The sequence below is a fragment of the Panthera leo genome, chromosome C1, assembly GCF_018350215.1.
Source record: "Panthera leo isolate Ple1 chromosome C1, P.leo_Ple1_pat1.1, whole genome shotgun sequence".
NCBI lineage: Eukaryota > Metazoa > Chordata > Mammalia > Carnivora > Felidae > Panthera > Panthera leo.
Genome location: NC_056686.1, coordinates 182,199,436 through 182,226,562, shown reverse-complemented (window position 1 = coordinate 182,226,562; position 27,127 = coordinate 182,199,436). Strand labels below are relative to the sequence as shown.

General features: G+C 37.7%; 1 protein-coding gene across 7 annotated transcripts in view; it reads left to right on the top strand.

Annotated features, from left to right (window-relative positions):
- Window positions 1-27,127, top strand: part of ANKRD44 (ankyrin repeat domain 44) — a 229,412-nt gene that overhangs the window by 188,130 nt on the left and 14,155 nt on the right. For 3 of the 7 annotated variants that reach the window (XM_042949565.1, XM_042949566.1, XM_042949572.1), the window contains exons 22-27: window positions 3,307-3,394; window positions 13,111-13,194; window positions 14,692-14,837; window positions 15,291-15,373; window positions 17,508-17,590; window positions 18,571-18,662. In XM_042949565.1, coding sequence (XP_042805499.1) covers window positions 3,307-3,394; window positions 13,111-13,194; window positions 14,692-14,837; window positions 15,291-15,373; window positions 17,508-17,590; window positions 18,571-18,662 — 576 coding nt within the window. Of the gene's footprint in view, window positions 1-3,306; window positions 3,395-13,110; window positions 13,195-14,691; window positions 14,838-15,290; window positions 15,374-17,507; window positions 17,591-18,570; window positions 18,663-20,987; window positions 23,961-27,127 lie in introns of those variants that run through there. The other 4 variants (XM_042949569.1, XM_042949570.1, XM_042949567.1 and 1 more) reach the window with 2 other exon arrangements.

The following is a 27,127-nucleotide window of genomic DNA, read 5'->3' as shown; positions in this document are numbered from 1 at the left end:
TGGTTTACATGAGATAACCAGAGATCCTACAAGGAATTAAAATAATAAAGCTAAAAAAGCAAACAAAAAAATATGATTGTAATAATCTGTCACAATTGACCACTAGTAGATGCGTGATTTATTTTTTTGGCATTTCTTTTTATGTCTTATATCCCCTATTTATTTAGTAGCACTTGTTATTTGGGAGATTTTTAAAATTTTATTTCACTTATTTGAGTAAAAAAGGAAAATGCATACTAACTGTAACATATCAAAAATACTGAAGTGCCTAAGTAAAATTGTCTCCATTTCCAAATTTACTTTCTGATGTAATTTGGTGTATATATATTTCATAATTTTCCCTTGAGAATAATAAATAAATACAATTATATATGCACCTATTTTTAAAAACTAGAATCATAGAGCAAATATTATGTAACTTTTTTGTCACTATTTACTTAACTTTCCATTGCAGATACTCTGACGAGTCAATATGTATCACTATACATTGATCTTTTTAATAGTTGTATATTTTGTACCACATAGCTGGATAGATACAGGCATGTGTGAGTGTGTATACCAGAATCTATTATTTATTCATACCATATCCTTGTTGACGAACATTCAAATTGTTTTCAGGTTTTTTCCTATTACAAACAATGCTGCAGTGTGTATGTTCATATTATGGTAACTCGAGTTCTGTCAGATGTCCCCAAAAGTGAAATTGTTGATAAGAGGGCATACATGCCCTAAAATTTTTTAATTTTAGTAAATTATACCATATTACTTGGCAACAAGAGTATAAAGATTTATTACTCCATCAAACGTGTATATAAAACTTACTATCTTCTTAAGCCTCTGCCAGTCCAAGATAGTATGTCTTTTTTTTAATTTTTGTCAGTTTGAAGGGCAAGAAACAGATATTTTTCAATTTGTGTTTCTCTGATAGTGAATTTATTTATGTATTTGTATTTCCTTTTCCAGACGAAGAAAGTGTCCTCTTCTGGACATTACCTTTTTCATCTGTTGCTCATTTTTCCCTACTGAGTTGTTTATCATTTCTCATAGTGTTTGCGGAAGTACCTTGTGTTAGAAATATGAATTCTCCATTTGTTATGTGTGTTGCATTTGTCTTTGTTCCTTGTTTATGATATCTTTTTGATGCAGAGATTTTGAACTTTAAATGGTTGAATCTATCAAATTTTTTTCTTTTATTGCATCTAAGTTTCCAGTCTTGCTTAAGCAGGTCTTTCACCCCTAAGTGTATGTGGATATTTCCCCATGTGTTTCTTACTCAACTCCTATAATTTTATTTTTCCATTTTTAATTCTTCTATTAAATTTTTCACTCAAAAACTATGATTATTAGGTCCAGAAAGGTTTTTGGGTGCCCTGATATATCAACGTAAGACCTTTCATTATGGTTTCATTAGAGTCCTCCTTTTTTCAGTGGTTCCGACTTTGGTGAGAGCCACATTTTGCTGCTTGTTCGACTTGATTTTGCTCCTTCCCTGCCATTGGTGGATTGTGATTTTTTTCTCTCTACTAATGGATGAGAGCTCCCTAACCCCCATCTGAATCAAGCTGTGAGATCTCTCTGGCACTGGAAAACCTACAGGAAGGGGGAAGACATAAGAGTGCTGATTATAGACCGCATAATTTAGACTGGAGTGGGATAGTGTGGGAATGGCAGGTGCCTCTGTTCTTGGGCCCATCCAGGTGCAAGGAGGGAAGGGGGAGACCCTCTCCTGAGCAATCACCTTGCCAGTGCAGCCTTTCAAATCTGAGATTCAAGCTCTCATTTTCCTAGAATCCCCTCCACTGAGCACTTAGAATATTGAAAGTTGTACAGGGGTCCTCAGTCCTCCCCACACAGATCTGAAATTGGGATTCACATAGTCTTCAAGGAATGGTAGATGTAGGTGCTGCATGAAGCTAGGTCCTCTGGGGGGAGTCATACTAACAGAGGGAAGCCCCTCTTCCCAGCACTTCAACAGTATCTAGGGTGGTTTGAGTGAGGGTTGGATATAGTTGGAAAGCTAAACAGTATAACTTGAATAAAGTTAGGCGATTTTATATTCATCACTTCATATGCTTCTTCATCCTAAAAACTGTTTCACCTTTTCTCTCTAGAGGTGCAAGAAAGGTTTGGCTTGCATTTTAACACTTAAAATTAGACACATCTATATAATTCTGAGGTGGACCATAAAAGAACTCTAATTTAGCACTAAGTTTAACCAAGAAGAGGTTCAGGAGAACAATCTATATTCCAAAGCCAAATAACTTTGCCTTCAACAATTGTACCTGGTCTCACAAAACACATATAGGTCCTTTATCAGCTGAAAACTCCATCATCCTGTGACCTAGGTAGGACAGGCATTACTAGTCTGATATTTTATATATGGGAAACTGAGGCTTACAAATCCCAAGTGAGTTGCCTAAGTCAGGTAACAAGTAAGCTGACAGAACTAGGGCCTTACTCAACTCAAATTCAGTTGATTTAGAAACTACTTGTTGGGGTGCCTGGGTGGCTCAGTCGGTTCCAAGCGGCTGACTTCGGCTCAGGTCATGATCTCGCAGTCTGTGAGTTCAAGCCCCGCATCAGGCTCTGTGCTGACAGCTCAGAGCCTGGAGCCTGTTTCAGATTCTGTGTCTCCCTCTCTCTGACCGTCCCCCGTTCATGCTTTGTCTCTCTCTGTCTCAAAAATAAATAAAAACGTTAAAAAAATTTTTAAAAAAAAGAAACTACTTGTCATTTTGCTGAAAATAATTCCTCATATTCATTCCTCTACTTATTAAAAAAAATACTTATTGGGTACATACTATTTGCTGGGAACTGATCTTGGTGCTGTATTAAGCACATGTGTAGTATTTTATAGTCAAAGCCCTTTTTCACCTGCATTATCTCAAATACTAAATTCTATCAATCACATCTTCTTTCCTGAATTAGGTTGCATAATTGTAAGTGAACCTATTCGTGAGGGTGAAAGGATAATTTCCTATGGTAAATATGGTCAACAGCTATGTCAGACATCTGACAAGAGCTGAGGATGATATAGAATCCATTCCGCTTGCAAATGAGGTCTCTTCTTTATCTCTTTCTCTCCACCAGAACATATGGCCTTCACTGTTTCATTATGTCTCAGAACACCTGTGAGCATAGTTCATAACATTTTGGCATTTTGTGAATTTTATTCCATGGAGAATGAACATGCAGCCAATTCAGGAGAATTCAGTCGAATTCAATACTTAATGAAAAAAAAAAATAGATTGCGTTGAACAAAATTTCTTTCTGGGAAACTCCCTAAATTCTTTTGATTCCTTGCAGGTAATGAAAACTGTATAGAGGTACTTTTGGAGCAAAAATGTTTTCGAACATTTATCGGTAATCCCTTTACTCCACTGCACTGTGCAATGTAAGTAGAAATGCTGGAAGTTAATGGTGTTCCTTTAATCCTTTTAACTACATGCAAAGAAATTGCCTTTTAGGGAAGAGATGGGCTTTTAGACTAGAGATAAGACCAATATATTCCATTTTGCTGCTCATGGCAAATAGGTCTGATAGCAAAGTGTGGTCCCTAGTGTTAATGATTTTCCAGGAGCTTTTTGTAGAGTGCCCAGGTTTCCAGGGGGCTCACATATCACCAGAGGGAAACTACCTGAAAGGTAATGGGTGACTGCTAACAGGCACGTTACACACACACCAGGTGAAGAGTTCTTTAGATGTACCAAACTCTAAAAATAAGTTGGGGTTAGAAACAATGTACCTATGGATGAATGGAAAGACATTTTATAGCAGGAAGACTTTTTATATATTGTAATTCTCCATTCTTCATAGGTTGTAAATTCTTTTTTGATGAATGTAATTTTTTCTGCCATGTCATAGTATGAATGTTTAGAGAATACAGTGACTGTAAGTCCAACTTCCACAGTCAGCCTGGAGGATCATGGTCACCTGGGGCCTGTGTTTACCCAGGGGTTCGTATTCACCTGGGAAATGATGGTCAGCCTAGGGACCCAAGACTTGGGAGTGCTTTGTCTATGCATTTCTGTGTGCTTCACATGCAGCTGGGTCATTTGATTGAAAGATATTGGAGGCATAAAATGACTCCATAAAGAAAGGGCAAGGAATAAAGAGTAGGGGTGATTTTAAATTTGAAGGAAGCATTTCTTTGTCACTTTGGTATCCCCCCAAAACCTAACATGATGCCTTGTATAAGTGGTATGCAGTAAACACCTTCCTGGATGTAGGGGTTCTGAAGACATGCTGGGAATACAGAACGTGTGCCATTCAAATGATTAAAATGATTAAAGAAGACATTTGAAGTGATACAAACAATCTTTATTTTGCACTTCATGAAGCAGACTGTCTGCACTTTGAAGTTCAGAGAACTGCAGTTCAGAGAACTGCAAAATGGGGCGGAAAACAGGAAGCTTTTACAGAATAAAAAATCGGGAACAAGGAAGAGAAGGAATAAAAATGCCTGATTAGTGGGGCACCTGGGTGGCTCAGTCAGTTGAGCGTCCAACTTTGGCTCAGGTTGTGATCTCACGGTTTGTGGGTTCGAGCTCCACATAGGGCTCACTGCTATCAGCACAGTGATCCTCTGTCTCTCTGCCCCTCCCCCATTCATGCTCCCCCGCTCTCAAAAATAAATTAACATTAAAAAAAAAAACCTGATTACCTAGGGTTACAAATCTGAGGTATCATAGGAATGGAGCAATCACCCATATACCTTGGTGATTATTAATTGGTTAACTAGATGGTCTTTTCTCTGGGAAGATGGAACATTTATAAGAACATGAAATGTAAAAGTTTTGTTTTGCTGATGTTGTTTCCCAGGACCAGTGGTGCCTCGTCTACTAAGGAAAGGTTAATGTGAGATCAATTTGACAGTTCTTCCTCCTCCCTTTGATCAACCTCTGGCCAACCAAGAGGTCTGAGCAAAGGTGATGTTGAAAGCTATTCTCAGTTACCATTGTCTCTTTGGGTGTCAGTATATATTTCACAGGAGGAACTGATGTCAGGCTTACAGTCTAGTTGGAGGGAGACTATTTGTTAGCTTATGGTTGCACACACGCATCTAAAAACCTTGAGAGAACAACATACCAGGAGCAATAGACCAGGAAGATAATTATTAATAGTAAAAGTATTCCTTGGGAATGCAAGCTGGTGCAGCCACTCTGGAACACAGTATGGAGGTTCCTCAAAAAACTAAAAATAGAACTACCCTACGACCCAGCAATTGCACTACTAGGCATTTATCCAAGAGACACAGGTGTGCTGTTTTGAAGGGACACATGCACCCCCATGTTTATAGCAGCACTATCAACAATAGCCAAAGTATGGAAAGAGCCCAAATGGCCATTGATGGATGAATGGATAAAGAAGATGTGATATATATATATATACAACGGAGTATTACTCGGCAATCTAAAAGAATGAAGTCTGGCCATTTGCAACTATGTGGATGGAACTGGAGGGTATTATGCTAAGTGAAATTAGTCAGAGAAAGACAAATATCATATGACTTCACTCATATGAGGACTTTAAGAGACAAAACAAATGAACATAAGGGAAGGGAAACAAAAATAATATAAAAACAGGGAGGGGGACAAAGCATAAGAGACTCATAAATATGAAGAGTAAACTGAGGGTTACTGGAGGGTTGTGGGGGGGGGGATGGGCTAAATGGGTAAGGGGCACTAAGGAGTCTACTCCTGAAATCATTGTTGCACTATATGCTAACTAATTTGGATGTAAATTTTAAAAAATAAAAAATTAAATTAAAAATAAAAATAAGAAAAAAGTATTCCTAAGATTTGCAGGACATTCCTGAAACAGGGTCCCCATGAACCAAACCAACTAGAATCAAACCAAGAAATGGTCCCAAAGAGGGGATACTTCTTTAAGCCAGTTGGCCTGTTAGTGTGTCTTGTATAACCGTGTTTCCACTTCCCTAGAAGTGTTATCCAGCAAGCTTGTTCTAGAGAAACCGAGACATTAGAAATCAGGAGAAAGTTTTTGATGGACAGAACCACAGGGTCACCAGTATTATAGCAAATCCAACAGTAAGTTGAGAGTTTGATTACCCTCCTTTGCAGTGGCCTGACATATGTGAGTGATGACATTCTCTTTCTAGGCCAGCTCAAGGTGAGAGGTGGACACACGAATCATAAAGACCTTCATGGTATAATAATTAGGGAAAAAATGGCCAGAGAGGGAAAGAGGAATGGAGAGAAATGTTCTTGATCCAACATCTTCGGAGGAAACAGTGTACTTCAGTGTCAGCTACTAATCTTCACAGTCAATTTGATTTTGAAGTCTCTGGCATTGGCCCAGGACCAGATGTCAGATGAGCCTTCTACAGTCATGAGATTTGTACACCTTGTAATTTGGCAGCAGTGTCAGTGATCAAGGGTACTTCTTAGGGTCCTTTCCAGGAATTTCATTTTGCAAAAGCATCAGAGTAAAACAATAACTGCCTGTATATGACAAAGGACTTAAATAGGTCTATTGTGGAAGATCCGATAACAATTGCAAGGAATTGACAAGGAAATTTGGTAATTTTTGTTACACATAACATTTAACATGATAAGTGGAATTATGGACAGATAAAATTATACCAGAATGCATCAGAATTTTAGGAATTTTATACAATTTCTGGAACACTTATGATAACGTATGTATGCTCACCATATAACCTGAAAACATCATTTCTTATCTGACAATGCTTCCTATATAATTTAACATACCAAATAAGCCTGATTAGTTTAATATTTATCCTTTCATAAGGAAAGAGAAAGAATCTTTTGAGATGTTTCAGGTACCTTTGAAAAATACCCAACTTCGTTCAAGGTCAAAAAGACTTCATTTAGAATTTTATTTGCGGGTGGGGTGCCTGGATGGCTCAGTTGGTTGACCATCCAACTTTGGCTCAGATCATGATCTCATGGTTCATGAGTTCTAGCCCCACATCAGGCTATGCACTGACAGCACAATAAACATTAAAAAAAAGAATTTGTTATGGAAGAAGTTTATCAAAAATATCAAAAGATTTTAAAACACTCGGTCAAATAGGATCATAGGTCACTGTGCAACAATATTTAGTTATCCATTTAACCAAAGTGATAGTTAAAGACTTTAAGTCTTTACTTTCAAATACAGAAAACTTCATACTGGCTAAAAAAACAAACAAACAAAAAACACCTTAGCTCTTTTTCTTAAGTAATTAAAGACCCATTGGGGACACCTGGGTGTCTGACTCTTGATTTTGGCTAAGGTCATGATCTCGTGGTTCATGAGTTCAAGCCTCACATCAGGCTCTGTGCTGACAGCACAGAGCCTGCTTAGGATTCTCTCTCCTCTCTCTCTCTGCCCCTCCCCTGGGCTTGTGTGCAGGCATGCACACACACTCTCTATCTCTCTCAAATAAATAAACTTTTAAAAAAAGTAAGATAAAACAAAGACATGATAAAGATAGCATAAAACACATTAAACTATTTTGGTAAGAAATAAATCTTTTGCTTTTCAGGAGGATTTCTTAAAAGGTTAAAAAAAAAACACCTTTGCTTGTAATTTCTTATTGAGTGCAGACCAATAATCTAAAAAAACAAAAAAACAAAAACAAAAAAAACCCGTTGTTCTTTTATTTAACAGAGAGAAAACCAAATTCTGATTTTGCACTAGTGTACTTTTGATGCTAAAACTCATTTTTTTAAACTTAAATACATCCATTCCAATCTTAGCCAGCTTGACCACACATAGAATTCCTTTTCCAAGATTCCTTTTCTGCAGGTCTTTTACAACTTTTATATCCATTCAGATTTTATACTAATTTTCCTCTCTCTCTCTTGTTCCAGAAAAAAAGTCATTTTACTTTAGTAAAAAATTACTTTCTCTTTTTTCTTATCAAAATAATCGAATAAACAAAAAAAAAAACCCGTATCTTTCATACCTTTCCTTATCCAAAAAAATACATTCTACTTTTATTACCTACCTTTCTTACACAGTTGTTTTCTTTCACCCTTATTATGTCTCAATAATTTTAATTGATTAAACTTCTTAACCTCTAGAGCCCTAACTCCTAGTGAAAACTAAGAAGTAAGCAATAGTGGATTGTCTATTACATTAGCATTCGGTGGATTGGCAAATTTATAAATAAATTTCATAATTTTGAGAAGTATATTTCTCCCACATAGTACATTTTTCAATGTGGTATAAAACATGTTTACAAACAGAGCAAAACATCTCTAGCACCTTGGTCAAAGGAAGCCAAAAGTAGATAAATCTATGTTCAGTAATTAATGTTTCAGAATTTTATGTTAATTGGAAATGATCTATATAGTCAATGAATATCCATCATTTAATTTATCTCGTATAACTTTAAAGCTTCAGGTTACCAAAAACATTTTGGAAACTTTTCTTAAGTATACACACCATAAAGCATAATTATTGTTGAAAAGTTTATTTACAAACTTTTATCTTACTTACATCTATATTTTTTCTTACATCTATTTAATTTACTTGTGCTTAACAATTGTTTAGATCACTCATGAAAGTTTCATGAGATAGTAAACAGCTAACAATCATCTTAAATTACCTTTCTTGCTGACAAATTCTGTAACAGTGATGACATGAGCTTATTTGATTTTTAGTACACATAAGTAGAATGAAAGTTTTATGTCTACATTATACATCCTGATAATTCTGAAGACATGCCTGCTTTAAATTAAACCAACCATCCTAAAATTATTCTTTGTTTACCAAAGATAACCTAGATCGTGTGAACCTGAAAAACATTTAGGTTAGTTTCTATATTTCAGAGAATATACTTGACTTCTGTACGTGCTTAATATTCTTTAAGCCAATTAAATAGAGCTCTTTACAAATTAATTTTGGTAATATTATCAGGAAGTAGAAAAAAACATAACATACATACATAGACATACATACACATATAGATGGATACAAACAGAAATCTTACAGCTTTTGTTTTCGAATTTTAGCCTTTAAACAGGTATGATAATGCAAAGCTCGCTAGTTTATTTAAAAAAAAAAACAACAGAGTGTGTGGGTGGTTCAACTGGTTAAGCATCTGGCTCAGGTCATGATCTCATAGTTTTTGAGGTTGAGCCCCACATGGGGTTCTGTGCCAACACCTCAGAGCCTGGAGCCTGCTTCACATTCTGTGTCTCCCTCTCTCTCTGTCCCTCCCTCACTGGTGCTCTCTGTCTCTGTCTCTCTCTCAAAATTAATAAACACAAAAAAATTTTAAAAAAGAAATTGAAACAACAAGGAAATCAATTTACAAATCAATAACAAAATTCTTCAAAAATTGGAGATGAAACATCATACTTACTCTTCCACTCATACTCTCTCTCTCAAAAAGAAATAAACATTTGAAAAAAAAATTTTTTTTTTTTAAAAATTTTTTTTTTTAACGTTTATTTATTTTTGAGACAGAGAGAGACAGAGCATGAACGGGGGAGGGTCACAGAGAGAGGGAGACACAGAATCGGAAACAGGCTCCAGGCTCTGAGCTGTCAGCACAGAGCCCGACGCGGGGCTCGAACCCACGGACCGTGAGATCATGACCTGAGCCGAAGTCGGCTGCCTAACCGACTGAGCCACCCAGGCGCCCCTGAAAAAAAATTTTTAACAAAACAAATACATAGATCTAAATTTTGTTTTTGACAAATGGAATTAGTTAAGGTTATCTGCTCAGATGGCTTAAACCTCTTTACTAATATTTGAGGAGAAAACTTAAGATTAAAAAAAAAAAATTTAAGTTATTTATTTATCTTGAGAGAGAAAGAGCACAAGTGGGGTAGGAGCAGAGAGAGAGGAAGAGAGAATCCCAAGTAGGCTCTGTGCTGTCAGTGCAGAGCCCAATGTAGGGCTCAAACTCACCAACCATGAGATCATGAACTGAGCTGAAATCAAGAGTCTGAGACTTAACTGACTCAGCCACCTAGGCACCCCTAAACATTTTTTTTAATTCCAGTATAGTTAATATACAGTGTTATATTAGTTTCAGGTGTACAATATAGAGATTTAGAGATTCCGTACATCACCCAGTGCTCATCAACACTTAGGATTTTTTATTTCCTAGTTTCCAAATAGCCTTTCTTTTTTTCTTCTTTTTTCTGACAAGAATTATTTCCCTGAAATGTGCATTTCCAACAGATGGCCTACAAACAAGTTCCTAGAGAAGACCTTTATAACATTTACATCTCAAAGGCACAGGGAAAGAATGCAGTAATTCTTTCTTCCAAGAAGGACTTCTGTTTCCTAAATCTAGGATTTTACAATACCTACAAGCCTTTTGAGATGAATAGAGGATATTTGGGGATTGATAAAAAGGATAGGTGAGCTTTTTCTGTTCTTTAAAAACCGAATTTGTAAGGCAAGGAAGGTTGGTTTTAATTCCCCCCAAAAAGGGGGCTGACCTACTCATCCAACTACATTATCTTTAATTTGCTTTTTTACATCAAGGAGAAAATCTTCCTTCAACTAAGATAGAAATCAAAGGCTTCCTTTGTTCTAGATTTAGAGCTGTTTGTCTTTGGAATGCCCCTGGTCCCCCACTCCCAACACCAGGTACATAGTTTCATTTAACTTAGTGGAAAGGCCTAAAAAAAAAGTTACTATCAGGCTCTGAATACCAACTTCCTATTTGGCCAACTTCTGACCATGAAGCAACTTTTAAAAAAAGAAGGAAGGAAGGAAGGAAGGAAGGAAGGAAGGAAGGAAGGAAAGAGAAAGAAAGAGAGAAAGAAAGAAAGAAAGAAAGAAAGAAAGAAAGAAAGAAAAGAAAAGAAAGAAAGAAAAAGGCATTTCCAATATCTTGTCAAGTTTCAGCCTGGGCAAACAGTAAATATCCCTGACAATACTGAACAACCCATGGAATGCAAGAGGTGCCCCCAAAGATGGTGCAAAAGATACTACTCTCCCAAGATCCACAGCTACCTCCTAAAGATTGCCAAAAGAAAGAAGGATTTAGGACAAGCAAGAAGGCAATAGCAGTCCCTGGAAGAGAAAAAGATCAATAAACCAAATTCATAAGAGTGAATTTGGAAAGGAAGGGAAAACACAAAATTATACCTTCCCCTCTTGACCAGGCACCACAGAGACCAGAAAAGCTGAATCTGGTAAGAATTCTCACTCTTTGCCCGCTCTTGCCAGTTTTCCCAGGATCCCATCTGCAGGCTCCAGAGTGAGTGGAGTTTAAAGTAGAGAATATTGCTCTGGTATGTGTCTACCGGAATTTGGCAAGATTTTTCCATTAATTTTAATTTTATTTCAACTTGGCTGTTAAAAGGAATAACTTATAGCAGTTTACCAGAGAATTCCTTGGCATCTTATCAACACTGGAGGGGGCCCATATAATAGGGGCCCTCCTTTGAGGGTATATATGGGGACATTTGAGTTGGTATCAGAGGATTTGCACAAAACCTTCTAGGACAATCTTTTCTCCAGTGTCCTGGTGGATTGCAAATGAGACACCAATTTCTGAGCCAGTGTTTTGATGATGGTGCACTGAGGTGTTGTTTTAAGTTTCTGGCCTTGGAGCAGTTGTACTATAGGGCCAGTAACTCTGAAAAGACTTGTTTACGCTCTTGTAGCCTCTTAACAGTGGAAAGGCAATTCAGAAGTGAATTAGTAGACTGTAAGTACTCAGGTAAGGGAGGATAGAGGGCAGTAGTAGGAGTCATATCAGTCTTACAGTCTTTATTTTAGGTACCTCTTGTGTCTTTAATTTTTCATTAACCTTTTGCAATGGATCTTTCAATGAAGCTACCTTGGAATCTTGAAACCTTTTGGAAGCTTCTGCAGACCAATAAAAATAGGCATCCCATTCTCTTTGTTGATTTGGGAACCCTTGCTCTCAAGTCTTCTTCTCAAAGGAACAATCTTACCTAATTGGAACATTCCCCATGATGGCCATTTTAATTCTGGGTTGTCTTAGTAAGAGTTTGCCATTTTTGTAGGTATCCGTCGCATCTGGGACCACAGTTCTTAGACATAAAATAAGCAACTGTGCTCGAAGGCAGAGTGCTCAATTCTTTGAAACTTGAGGATCTCATTTCTTTAGCTAAGCCTAGAGTCTCTTGGAACCAAATTAATACCTGAGAGAGATGTACCATTGAGTTTGGGATTTGTGTGGTGTTTTACAGTGTACCTTGTTGCATGAAATTTTCGTGAAGTTGTTGGGTGACCTAGTATGAATCTAATCTGTTCCATGACCAACTTATCACAGAAGTATGTGGTGAGCACTGTAACAGCTTTTAAGTGCCCAACCTATGCCCATCAATTTTGTGGCTTTGATTTCTGAGATTCTCATTAACAAAAGATCTACTACTCATCACAAGCATTCTTTACAATGGTGGATGCCCTAAGGGCTTCTAATAGTCCAACTTGTGCCTACTTAGATTTTGATGTGCCGTTGGTCAAAACAGTCTGCATTTTTGCAGACTTTTAATTTATTTCCCCAAGTCTCCCAGTGGTTTATGCTGTAGACTTACGTCATGGTCCCTGTTAGTCCCACAACTGCTGTCACCTAACTGTCCCTGAGCCTTTTCTGAATCATAGAACCTCTCTGGGAACTTTAATGAACACTTTTCCCTTAAAAAGTTTTGGATAAAGTGCGTTTGGCCTGGACCGTTTCAGACAAGGGAGCGGACCTCAAATCCAAGAGTGACTCACCCCCGGCCCTTGGTAACCAGAGGAGAGTGAACTCAGGGTTAGGCAGGTGCCTTGTTTGTCTTTTCCTCTTGCAGGCTGTTAGTAGTCAGCTTAGAATCCCACCCTCGTCACCTGTTAAACTGATTAAAGAAGACAATTTAGGTGATATACATCTTATTTAACGCTTCCTGAAGCAAGCAGTTCTCCAAACTCTTGAGAATGGAGACTGCCTGCTTCATGAAGCATTAAATGAAGTTTGTTGGTGTGATCTAAATTGTCTTCTGCAATCATGTGAACAGATCATAAACCCCAGATATTTGAATCAGATTTTTTTTAATGTGTCAGATTGTTAAAATATATAGTGCATAGGAAGATGGAGTAGGAGGAAACATGTAATTTTTTAAAGAGTGATACCTTAAAATGTAAACCTTATTTTCATTTTAGAATAAACGATCATGAGAATTGTGCGTCATTGCTACTTGGGGCCATAGATTCCAGCATTGTCAATTGCAGAGATGACAAAGGCAGGTAAGTGATACTGAGATGGCATGCCTCTTGTCTTGATCAATCTTAGTCTCTGCTTTGTGGTTGTAAAGTAGCCAAACATTTATTTTTTTGTTTAGTTTAAAAAGTAATATAGGGGCACCTTGGTGGCTCAGTCAGTTGAGCATATGATTCTCGATTTTGGCTTAGGTCATGATCCCAGGGTCTTGGGATTGAGCCCCACATCAGACTCTGTGCTGAGTGTGGAACCTGCCTGGGATTCTCTCTCTCTGTCTCTCTTTCTCTCTTCCTCTACCCCTCTTCCCCACTCATACTCTTTCTCTCTCTCTCTCTCTCTCAAAAAAAAAAAAAAGAACAAACAATAAAAGTCACAAAAAGTAATGTAAAAGCATGGCTTTTAAAAATTAAATATAATGAATATGTAATTAGGAGAAATTACTCTCTTATCCCAGAAGCCCCAGCCTCTTCCATCACCTTAAATTGATCTTTTCACATTTTTATATTCTACCAAGTAATTTCTACACAATAACCACAAACATATGTAAAAAAATATATGCTTATGCTCTTATGCAAATGGGAGAATTCTGTTGCAATGCTCTGCTTTTAGGGTATCTTGGAAATCTTTTCATACCAGAATATGTAGATTTACCAGATTATTTTTGAAGCTGCATATTACTTCACTGAATCGCTATACTCATTTAATCAGCCTGCCTTCTAGTGAAGAACATTTAATTTGTTTCCAGTATTTTGCTGTTTCGCAGAGTGGTGCAGTGAGCAGTCTAGTATATGTGTGTGTTCACATGACCAAGTACATCTAGGAAATAAAATTTTAAACATGGATTTACTTGGTTAGAAGGTCAGTGGTTTTTATTTTTGATAAATAATACCAAATTGTACTCCTAGAGAAATCTGTCCACAGTAGATAATGTGGGCTTTTTTATTATTTAAATAGCCAATTATCTATAAAATTAAGGCCTAATTTTGAAAGTATCTTTATCAAAGATAAGAAAGAAGTCACTGGAACTCAACATCAAAGGGTCAGTGCAGATGCTCATTTTATTATCAAGGCCACCACTTACACCCTCCAAATCTAGGGGGTGCCATTCACCTAGGTGACTGAATGGACCTTGGAGAGGGCCTGATTGTCATCTCTGTAAACTGAGAAGGTTTAAATCCCTAAGATGACACTGTGCACATGTTTCTCAGGCATATACAGAAAGAGTGTGTTGAGTTTAAAGGAAACTAAAATTGGGGCACCTGGGTGGCTCAGTCGGTTGAGCATCCAAGTTTGGCTCGGGTCATGATCTCGTGGTTCATGGGTTCGAGCCCCACATCGGGCTCTGTGCTGACAGCTCAGAGCCTGGAGTCTGCTTCGGATTCTGTGTCTACCTCTCTCTCTCCCCTCCCCTGCCTGTTCTCTTTCTCTCTCTCTCTCTCTCTCTCTCTCTTTCTCTCAAAAGTGATAAAAGTAAAAAATAAATAATAAAGGAAACTAACATCCTGTTTGTTTTAAATCATTAGGACACCGCTTCATGCGGCAGCATTTGCTGATCACGTGGAGTGCTTGCAGCTTCTTCTGAGACACAGTGCCGAAGTGAACGCAGCAGATAATTCAGGGAAAACAGCACTGATGATGGCTGCTGAGAATGGGCAGGCAGGCGCTGTGGGTATGTGCTGACTAGTGGGCTTCACATCCACGCCCAACCAAAACCAGAGTAGCATAAAACCGAGAATCAGTTATTCTCTTGGTATATGCATGTAAAAAAGGCCAGCATTTTATTTAAGCCACTTGACTCTACTTGCTAATCATCCTCAGTCCCCTGTTATTTGATTATTGGTGGACCTTTTCAAAGTGAACTCATCTCTGCAGTGAAACATCTCAACATTTAGAGACCAAATATAGCAACAGATTTATTTGACCTGGAAATAACAGAACTGTGTACAGAGAATTAAACTTGATGCCTGTAGACCTTGGATTTGGATGGAACAAATGTGGCAATAAAGTATTCCTCTTTTTTTTCTTTAAAAGCATTAAATATGATTACGTGACCATACTGATTTGAATGTGTGATTATAATTGGCATGTAGTCTGAGTAATTCTCTCTTGGCTTTTTCTATAGATATCTTGGTGAACAGTGCCCAGGCTGATCTGACTGTAAAGGATAAAGACTTGAACACATCCTTACATTTGGCTAGTAGCAAAGTATGTAAATGAATTTGAAACAGTGTTACTTAGTGTTGTAATAATAGGAAAAATAATACCACTTGAATGCTATCTCAGAAGCGTGTATCATGTCTCTTAATTAAGATGTACATTTCCCCAAGGTGTTGTCAACTCTAAGCATAATGGAAGGGGAAGAGGCAAAAAGGCAGACCCACGCAGGGGTTGATGAGGATATGACTTTCATGGCATGTGACACTTGCATTCTTGTGTGGTCTATCTTCATGCTGCCACTGTGTCTGTCTCCATGGTTGCATGACTATATCATTTTGGTTTGAAACACAGGCTGGGGCTGTAGTTACATGGCTTCTAAAGTATAAAAAGGTCCACTTGTTTTCATTTTGTTCCATTTGAAAACATTGTAATAACACAGCCAAAAATTACTCTCCTAGGAGGCAAATTAGTGCATTCATGTGCATTTCTACCTTCTGTCCTTTTTTCTGATGCATACGTAGTTCACCACAAGGAATGTGTTTGAGTTTTTTTGTTTTTTTTTTAATAGTATGATGTTCGCATGTAGCCCAAGATTCCTGATTCTGTAAAAGATAAATGACATATAAATACATATATAATTTTACAAAAGGGAGATCATACTATTTTAAACCCTGCTTTTGTTACTGAATCATCTCTTATGAATATCTTTCTTTTAGATATCAAATTTTTATAGTGTTTTAGAAGATGCATGGTATTCTACCTTAGAAATGTGTCATCCTTTATTCAACCCGTCCCCAACTGTTAGACGTTTGCATGTTTTAAAATATGTGCTACTATAGATGTTGTCATTGTAGAGAAATATTTTTTTAAAGAATTCTTACTCATTCCTTTAAGATAAATTCCAAATGTGAACTTACTAAGCTTACGGCTATGAATATTTTTAAGCCCAGATGGGCCTCTAATAAGATCACAACTATTTACACTCTATCAGAGTGCATTAGAATGAAAACTCCAGGGACACTTCTGAAATTACATTTCAGGGGCTCCCTTATAAGGCATTATAATGTGATGCCAATGGACACCGGTGATGGTGGTTTATTTGAATATAGTGACAGTTAAAGGTGTTGTTTATACCCATTGGTACCAGAAGTCTTGGTTTTTCATTTCAGTGGTTGCATTTTCTCACTTCATGCTCTGGGAAGCCCATGGAAACCACAAAAAAACACTCAGTTTCATAAAGTTTGTTTCAAAGTGTAATGTTTTCATGAATAGAAGTACAATGATCTTCAACCTTTGTTGTGCAAATGAATCACTAGAGGATCTTGTTAAAATGCAGGTCACAGTTCATGAGATCAAGCCCTGCATTGGGCTCCCTCTCTTTCTCTACCCCTCCCCAACTCATTCTTTCTCCCTCCCCCCCCCCCAAAAAAAAGTAAATAAATAAATAAGTGTTTAAAACAATGCAGGTCTGAAGTGAGGCCTGAGATTCAACATTTCTAACTCCCAAGTTAAGCTGATGTTGCTTGTCTGTGGGACGCACTTTGAATAGCAAGCGTTTAAGAAACTATGACCCCTTAACAGGGCATAGGCCTGAAGTCATGAAAGTGTCTCTGACTTAAAAATTAATTTTTTTAAATTATCAACCATCTCTTATAAGATATAAAGATATCTTCCCCTGGTTGAGGAAGAAAAGAATGAACTTTCCTGAAAGAGTTCCTTCACAACATAATGATAAGTGATACTGGTAATAGATGTGATGGAAATTTCAGGAGTAGATGGGTCACTGAGTGTCACTGAGGGCTTGAGGAAGGAGATGGGACTTGACATATGTTTCAAAAGTAACGTTGACAGACTTATATGTTTACCAGCTGACCTTGCTGAACTAGCATCTCCTTCAGTTCTCTGAACATTAATTCTGCTGTTACCTTAGAAATATTAATATTTTAGATTAGAGTTCCATTAATCAAGTCCTAATAGACCTTATCCAGAATCTTTGAGAATCTAGCATCCTTTAACCATTTGCTTTTTAGAAAAAAAAAGGAATTACTCAGAAAATAGCCTTAATAAAATGTTTTGAAGCAAAGAATGTTTGTTTTAAATTTAAAGCAAAATCAAGTAATTTTGCAGGAACTTTTCTGTGTTTCTGTCTTGTGTTTCTTATTTTTTTTTTTTTCTTGATTAGGGTCATGAAAAATGTGCCTTGTTAATACTTGACAAGATACAGGACGAGAGCCTTATTAATGCAAGAAATAACGCACTGCAGACGTAAGTGTGACTACTACAGTTGGATTTGGACATAGTTTATTCATACTCATTTCATAGTCGTTTATTCAACAGATACTAAGAGTGTGCTGTGTGCCAGTCTAGCACTGAGGAACACAGCGGTGAAAGACATAGTCCTGGCTTCTCCTTCAGGAAGTTGACAGTCACATACTGACAAATGCTGACCAAGCTAGACATTTTTAGTTAGAATCTTTATTTTGATATGCCTTCAGAGAATTATATAGTATAATACACTACCATTATGTATTCTTACTGGAAAGTGACAGTTTTATAAATCAGGTTCCTCGAATACATTTGAAGGGTTTCTAAGCAATTTGGCCTAATTACATTTAATACAATTCAGTGTACTCCTCAGCATGGAAGACCTAAAGGCTGATTTGTTTTCCAAATTCCTTATGCATTTTAGGGCAAAGGAGTATTAGGATTTTTTTTCCATTAAGTTTCTTAAGATGTATATAGCAGAGATGAGTATACTGGGTTTGACATTATTCTTTAAGGTATTCGAAATTCAACCAAATATTGTTTAGTGCATCTAGTAATAATAAGGAGGTTTGAGATAAATATATATGAGTGATATTAATACCAATCATGTTGATGGACAGTGTGAAACAGTCATTCAAATGCTAGAGTAGAAAGCAAGGGGTAAAGAACCTTCTAGAAAACATGCCAGAGCTTGCGTTCTTTTTCTGACTCCCTATGTACTGTTATTAGGGTTGTTTAAGATGCAGAGTATTTGTAGTATCTGCAGAGAAATCTGGACCAACATGGAAGAACAGTTGGATCATTAGCACCTGGAAAAGATTTAGTTGGCAAATATTTTTATTTTAAAAAATAAAAATATTCGTGTACTATTTATAGATTCTTAAGTATTTTTTTTTCCTTTTAGCAATTCAGCTACCCAAAACGACACATTCTCATACAAATATGCATCACAGGTGACGTTAGGTGTTGTCTTGTTTCAGACCCCTCCACGTGGCTGCACGAAATGGCTTGAAGGTGGTAGTTGAGGAGTTGTTGGCCAAAGGGGCCTGTGTACTCGCTATAGATGAAAATGGTAAGTGGAAAAAGTAAGCAATCACCACAGGTACCTTACCTATGCTGTGAAGCTAGAGGAAGATGAGAAAGATAGAAGCTCATTAAAAGGGCAGTGAGAATTCTCTACCCTTGGAAGTTTCTGTGTGTGAGAAATCAAACAAGGATAATTTGTCCTGTCTGTCTTTGTAAAATACGTAGTCTACCTGTAGCCCACCAGTGCCTTCCATTTTGCATGTAATGCCAGCAGCTGGTCTCTGACTCCTCAGCGTGGTGGTTAAACTGTTTTAGACACACTGAAAAGCTTTCAAATAGGCATTCAAACTTCTAACTGCATACGCTGAAGAGTTAGAGACTATCCATGTCATTAGTGCATGCTCAGGGGCTCAAAGAAAAACCCAGGTCTTTGTATTTCAGTTCATTCTGAGATCAAACTTTTTTTTTTTTTTTTTTTTTTTTTAAAGAACAGATCAAAACTCATATTCTCAGTATGGCTATTTGGGGAACATGAGTATATTGTTTAATTAATTTCTAGGCTTGAAAGCTTCTCCTGATCTATGTAACATTCCTTTTCTAAATGAACTAACTCTTAACTCTTAGCAGAAGCTTTCTACTCTGCTTCCTAAGAAATTTGGAAAGCTTATGAATACCAGAATTGTGTTAAACTACCATTTTAAGCACAAGGCCTATAAACCGCGGGGAACAAAAGACGAACTTCTGGATATTTATGAACGATGTAATTTTTAATGTGGCATTAATTGTGGCATTATTATTTATAAAGTATTATAATTAATATAACTCAATTAACTGCTTATTACAGGTATTGGAACTAGCAGCCCATGCCTATTTCTCAGAAGTAAGCATTAGCCATATGACATTAGCTAATTCCTATTAGTTTTTGTTTTGCAGCCCCATTTATCCTAGCATGTACCCCCCGCTCTTTCCCCAACCTGACTCATCTAGGAGGCGCAGAAAGTTCTCTATTTCTCCATGTCCTTGGTTGTCCCACCCCCCCCCTTCCCCCTCACCTTCTTATCCCTATTATGTATCTTAGGGTTGGCATGCAGTTTTTCTCCAAAGTGACCAAAAGAGATCAAAATAAATTAGTTTTGTCTTTCTCCAGGGTAAGCCTGCTGCATTTGAGGCTTGTCCTGCCAATAGTAACCTCGGGAATGGGAGGCCTGGGTTAGTGGAACTGAGGCCTTTCTTAGAGCTTAGCTGTATCCCAAAGGCCTGGGAACAATTTGGGGCAGTTTTGTACAGCAGCACAATCATAAATCATACCTGTCTATTTTTATTGGTTTTCTTACTAGAGAGAGGAATAATCTGTTGGGGGAAGGAGGGCAGGAGCAGAAATTAGGTCAAGCGTTGATAAAACAACAAAAGGTTGGGTTTTATTAAGCCAGTTCCTCTGAATGAATGAGGGAGAGGTGGTAGGAACTTTGCCAACAGAGAAGATAGGCTAGCCCTTTCAGGTCAATAGAATAAAGGCTGGGTAGGGATAGTAATTAAATCAAAGAATTTATCTACCTCCCCGTGCACCTGTTGCACGTATTGAGATAGTTTTCTCTTCTGGATAGGACACATCAAGTCTAAATGGTAGAGAATGACATGACTCGACAGTCATTTTCCCACAGTTGGGATTTGGGACTTTGATTGGTGGTATTGGTATTTTTTTTAATTCTATTAAATTTCCGCTAATTGATAGTAAATTTCAAATCACAAACAACCAGTGCTTTCCTGTGTCTGATCTGCTCAAATGATTCCATTTTCCTAGAACTAGTTAACTGGTATAGACTTTATATAAATATATACAGAGCAACAAATCTGCATTAGTCACTTTTACGGACATCTGATTTTCAGTATCTCTCCTAACCTGACACACGATTACCTACGATGGAAAGTCATTGTTCTCAGAATGAGAGTGCTCTGGCCCAGGCCTGAGGCGCATGGTGTGCGTGTGCTCTCAAGTGGAAACACCTTTGTGGTTGTCCTGTTGCTGGTTTTTTTGTGTGGAATTGTGTCCCATCCCTGCCCCCTTGTGTTTCTGTTCACTAGATGAAGACTAGAATTCTGCCTAACTTCGGATAACATAGTGCTTGTTGTCATGTAAACTGAAAAAACAAAAACAAACCCCAAAACCCTTCATGAAGTGTCTCCCCCTCCCAGTTCCCTCTAGCCTCACCCCTAGCATGACTCATGGGAAGTAACTCCTCTTTTTGCCTGGCATGATTTCTAACTCAACATACATCTCCACGTGTGAGGTCGTTTGAGATGTACTGTGGAATGCTCACGGCGCCTTTGGATTTCCTGGACTAACCACTGCCTTGTCTGCATTTACGCCCAGGTCATACCCCGGCCCTGGCTTGCGCTCCTAACAAAGACGTGGCTGACTGCCTGGCCCTCATTTTGGCTACCATGATGCCTTTTTCTCCTCCCAGTACAATGACGGCTGTCAACTTCGTTTGTTTTAAAAAAGACAATTTGAGCAGGACGACCCTCTCCAATCTGGGTAGCATGGTTAGCCTGTGCAGTAACAACGTAGGCTCAGAGGACGGGTACAATGAAAATGATTCTGATTCAGAAACGTTTTGACTTTGGACTGTAGAAGCTTTTCCCTCATCACCCATAATGGAAGAAGGGAAAGAAATTTGACTTCCAGGTTTATGTTGTGTTCAAGTGTTATCATGGGCCTGGGCTTCCAGAAGCCTGTAGAGAAGGAATTAATCAAACCCAGAGAGGGCAGCTAGGCTGTAGGACAAAGCACTCACACAGATGGGCGCCAATTTTTATTTGTCTTTATGTTTTCCTTAGATCTAAGATACTTCTGTGAAAGTCTACCTCTCATTTTAAGTAAGAAGTAAAAAATGCATTTAATTCTTTTTCTTTTGGCATAATGCAATTGAGAGGGAGCGGTTCTCTATAAAGAATTTTTTTTTCATATACTCACCCAGTTGTGAGTTCTAAGAAGCATATCAGTATGACATTCATGTCCCCTGGAAGGGGATGGAAGGTATGGATAGGAATTGCCTCAAATCTCTTCTCACTTTGATGTTTACTTCCTTACTAGAAGCCAAAGGTAAAGGTGTTCATCTTCAGAAATGATGCCTGTAATAATCTTTTTGAGGGAGTCCAATTATTCATATATCTTCTCTATAATACGCACTTAAATATCCAGAACTTCTTTCCAAGGATTTTGTCAAAGTTGCCAGATGAATGGAAAAATTCACTGAAAATTGAAGTTGCTTTTTTCACTTAACACAAATATGGCACCGAATACTCCCTGTAACATGTCTGTGAGTAGTTTTCACCCGACTGATTGAATCCAAATCTATGTAATAAAAGTTCAGGTGAAAAGTTGTATTGCACCAAAACTTTGAGACATATGCAAATTTAATATGAAACTACCCTTTATTTATTTGTTAATTCATCCTTAAACCAGAATGCTAACTTTTTAAAAAACATCAGAACCATCGACCTTGTTTATCAGTAGTAAAACGTTAAATGAGCTTCTCAGTCAAGGTCATGCCAAGTGAGTGGAAGTGTGACTACAGAAGGAAGCAAAGGAGGTGAAAGCAGAAAGTAGAAATGGGTGATGTGGAAATTAAAGCCAACTGATAGTTACTTGATGATCAAATCAACATAGTGAATACTGCGTCTGCTCCCTCTGCCAAAGCTTCTAGGTCAAATGGACCCCGTTCTGCACCTGGAATAGCAGTACAAAAAGAAGAATGAAACTCTTTAAACATTATGCACCTACACATGCACACATATATGTATATGTGTATATATATATATATATATACATATATATATATATATGTCTGTAGTTCATCAACCAGCTATACGTGAGGACCAAAATGCTTCAGTCTAAAATGGAAGAATTTAATTGTTTTCCTTCAAAATGGAAATGAGAACTGAAGTAGCTTTTCTATGGAGTTCAACTGTAATCTTTTTGTGTAACAGTCTTTGTTGTATTTTATATTTCTTAAGACACAGATTTCTAGTTGATGGCTTAACATTTGTAACTGAGGATGTGTTGACCAAGGCTTTTTTTTTTTTTTTTTTTTTTGCCAAACTAGAGAAAATGTTCATATACTTTTGATGTAAATGTGTTTGTATTTATTTGAAATGAAACAAATGTCGAGGAACATCCGTTGTTTGTTCTCTGTGTTAATTGCTGTGTGCGTGACTTGGGAGTAACAAAAAAGCAGAAACACCCTCCGGACCCTCGCTGGGCTAGCCAGCAGTCGTGGGCCAAGCCCAGCCTTTCCCCTGCTAAGGTTGCCAGCCGACCCTCAGGCTCTTCCGCGTCGGTTGGAGAGGGGTGCGACATCCAGTGCTCAGCCCCAGTCTGTAGCCAGCCTTGAGAGCCTAGGAGACACTGCCGTCCTTAAAGCTCTTCTGCGAGATGAAAACTCAGGTGGGTGGTGGATCATATGCACAAAGGTGGCCCAAAGAAAGATGCAGGAACTATTCTGAACACGCTGAAAATCTCACGTGGTCCCCCAAACGGAATGGGAAATGATATCAGTGTGTGAGTCCATGTACCAAGAGAAGAAATACAAATCACCAGCTCAAGTGCTATTTTCCGCTTGAGGAAGAAACAGGAGAGAAACGTGTTGCATTCGGGTGGGACTCTGACGTTTTATAATCAGTTCCATTTTCACCCTGGAAATTTCTCTTTTATAGCGTGTGTGAGATATTTTTAAAACAGTGTTCTATCATATCTGGATCAAATACACATACCGTATTATATTTTTCATCTAACTGTAAAAGACTTTACTCTTACTCTTTTAATATTCTGGATTTAATTAAAAACTCACGTTGGGTTCTTCACAGATGAGAACTTGTTCAAAGGACTTCTAGAATTGATATTAATTCCACTGACAATTTTTGACACCACCAACATTGTTTTTTAAATTCTTGGTGTTGTGCTCCCCTCCTTCCTCTGTCCTTTTTGTTTGTTTAGGGAAGATGAATTTTTAAAAAGTAGATAAATTGCTAATGAGCAATAATGACCTTGTCTTTACCAAAACACTGAAAGTAAGGGAGATCCAATGCTAAAAAAAAAAAGCACGATATACTGTGGTGTCTTTTCTAGAAGTGAATGGAAATCTTGCTCCATTGGCATTTAAAGCAGGAAAGGAAATGCCTGCTTTTAGTGGGTGAAGCAGCGTTCACATTTTTCCTGCAGAGTAGCCTAGAGATACAAGGAAGATTGCAGCAAAGCGGTGGCGGCCATGGACATTTCTCTCCATGTAGCTGCATTTTGACTTTTCCCCTCTCTCACTGCTAGAGGGAGGACAAAGGAACAAAATGAAATCATGCTCGCTCTGAATTGTTCATTGAATCAGATCTCTCTCCCACACTCTCTCTGTTTCTCCATTCCCCAAGCCCAAATTTTTTTCTTTAGGAAATGACTTTTAAAACTCTGAGTTCTGTGTGTTTCAAGTACATCTCGTAGAAATAAAACTAGATTTGCAGCATAGCTTTCTAAGAAAAAAAAAATTATGCTTTTAACTGAGTCTTAGCTGTTTAGCGCTTTTACCTAAATGTGTTGTTTTGGGACTGTATTTTAACCACAGCCACAGGGATCGTGTTTCATTGCACTTAACCTATTCGCCGTGTCTGCCTATCCTTGGTAAATACATTACTATCTCCAAATTGCCTAAAATCTGCTATGATTCTACAGTAAAAAGCTCAGGGGATTTCTATTTATCACTACTAAAAGGGCACCATAGTATGTTTTGGTACTTTAGGCAGTAAACAGCTGCTTGATTTTTTATTTTATTATAAGATTAGAATAAGAACATCAAATGGATTTGCTGCACTCGTTATTCTTTGTACTGTTGAGCAACTTGGTTTGCGTATCTGTTGCATTGGTTGAAGAACTCACCCCCTTTTTTGTCTTGTAATATGAAGTTAGAGTGCCTTTTTATATTTGTATATTCTGAAAATGTTCTGTGAAATGTTTTGTATTTTTTTCGTTTGAGTGTTATCGGAGCAATATAATACCAGTGAGTTTTCATTTCAGCCTTTCTTTGAATGTATAAAGTGTCTTTTTTTCCTATTTCCCCTTTACCTGCTTTGAAATGAAAATGCCGAAGTTTTCTATGGGAATTATGTTGAATTTTGCAGTGCTAAAATGCTTTCTTCTTACAAAACTGTAAACCATAGGTCAATGTTCTAGGGGAAAAGCGTTTTAAGATAGTGACAATCTGAGTGTGTGTAAAAATGTAATTTTATGCGTTTCTTATGCAGTGATCTAAAAATTCAATGCAAATATCTTTTGTTTGGTAGTTTCGTCTACATATTTTATGCTTTAGCATGTGCAATATATCTTTGCAAAGCACGATGATACAAATCTGGTGCCAGTGTTATATTTTGCATAACATATTTGTAATCGCATAAAATACTGTTTGATGATTTCAGTGGGATTTTGTCTGTAATGTTTTCTTATGTAAATTGGAGTTGAATGACTCTGGTAAATGTCATGACTGTAAAAATGAAGACAATGACTTTTAGTTCAGTGAATGACTTTGAACCAATCTGAATCTTTTCAAGCACAGTTTAATACTTTTTCAACTACTGAATGCTAATAATGTAATGAAGTACTTAACTGTAATATACTATGGAAATGCATTCAGATGGTTATTTTTACAAATAAAAACGGTACAAATATTGTTACAATTTGTGTTGGTCTTTAATTTTTCCAGTTTATGCTCATTTTACCAATTATTCCGCTAACTTAAATCTTGGTCGCCACCGAAGCCAAATTGTCCTTGAATTTTGAAAATTAACAATCAAGATAGAAGTGTATTTCCAGACTTGCTATGTCTGTTTATACCAACTCAGTTAGAGGGGGAAAAGTTAAATATGTATAATCGTGTTTATTATATTTATTTGTGCTTCCAATTTTTTTGGCAAAGGATCTGAGCTGGCCTGCAACAAAGGATACGTGATAAACTGGAAGTAGAAAAATTAGGACAGAAAAAGAGTACAAATATGGGAACCATAAGATTTAATACAGTGGCTCTGACTGAATGGGAGCTTGCTCTAGATTCCTAAGGCACTCACGGTGAGAGGGGCAATGTGACTGTGTAAATCACATATCTCAGAAAGGGGGAAGTCTACTAGGTCCTCAAAATTGTGAAATCAACCACACTTATCTTTGTGGCTGCCACCATTACCCTTCAACTGCTTCATTGCAATACAAGGCCCCACCTCGCTGCACTATCTCAGAGGTTTCAATAGAATTTTCTCTCTTTCTCATTCAGAATTCCTCCCATTAAGTAATAATTTCAGGGACAGTCCTTAGAAGCATTAAGGAACAAATTCCCAGGGACGCCATTTCCAGCTGAAGAGAAAGAGACTCTGGGGTGGGGCCCTCTGGAGTTCCTCAAAGCACAGTGTTCTGGAGTGCTAGCACGGTCTAGCCCAATCCCATCATGAAGAAACTGGATTCCAGAGAAATTACATAATTTGCTCAAATTTGTATAATTGATGATCTGAATGTACAACCTGTGCCTATAGATGTTCTTTCTTTTATGCCATCCTGGCAATAATGCTTTGTGATTGTTGGGGTTGTTCCTGCTTAGAGATGTTTAGGGAGGTTTTGTACTTTGCAATGTCTCACTCCTTATTCAAATATACAAATGTTGGTGCTTTTCATTCTGGACGACTGTGAAGCGTGAGTCATACCACAGGTAGGTACTTCATGTAGTTGAGAGCTGAGTGTCTATATTAGTTACCTAATGCCGTGAAACAAATTACCCCAAAACTTAGTGACTTAAAACAACAAATGTGTATTATCTCACAGTGTCTGAGAGTCAGGAGTCCAGGCACGGTTTAGTTGGGTCTTCTGTCGCAAGGCCCCTCATGGGTTGTAATCTTGGCGTTAGCCGGGGAAAGATTCATTTCTAACTCACTCATATGGTTGTTGGTAGATTCTTCATGGGTTGTTGGACTGAGGGCTTTTGTTTCTTGATGGCTCTTCACTGCCTTCAATTCCATGCCAAATTTTTCCATTCCCAACAGGGCCAGGTCCCAACCTGGTAGCTTACCTCACTAGAGCTAGCAAGCTGAAAAAAAGCCAGAAGGAGAAAGTGTAAGACAGAAGTGATGGCTTTTTTAAGTTTTATTTATTTTTTTCTTTTTTGAGAGGGAGAGAGAACAAGATGGGGAGGGACAGGGAGAGAAGGAGAGAGAGAGAGAATCCCAAGCAGGCTCTGCACTGTTGGCACTCACGAACCGCGGGATCATGACCTGAGCCTAAATCAACAGTCAGACGCTTAACGACTGAGCCACCCAGGTGCCCCAGAAGTGACAGCTTTTAAACTGAATATTGAAGTGAAATTTCGTTATTTTTTCCATAATATTTTATTCATAAGAAGCAAATCACTAAGTTTGTTCCATGTTCAAGGGACCAAAGGGTCTGACTACCAAGAGGCAGTAATCACTGGGAACTATTTGGGAAGCTATTTA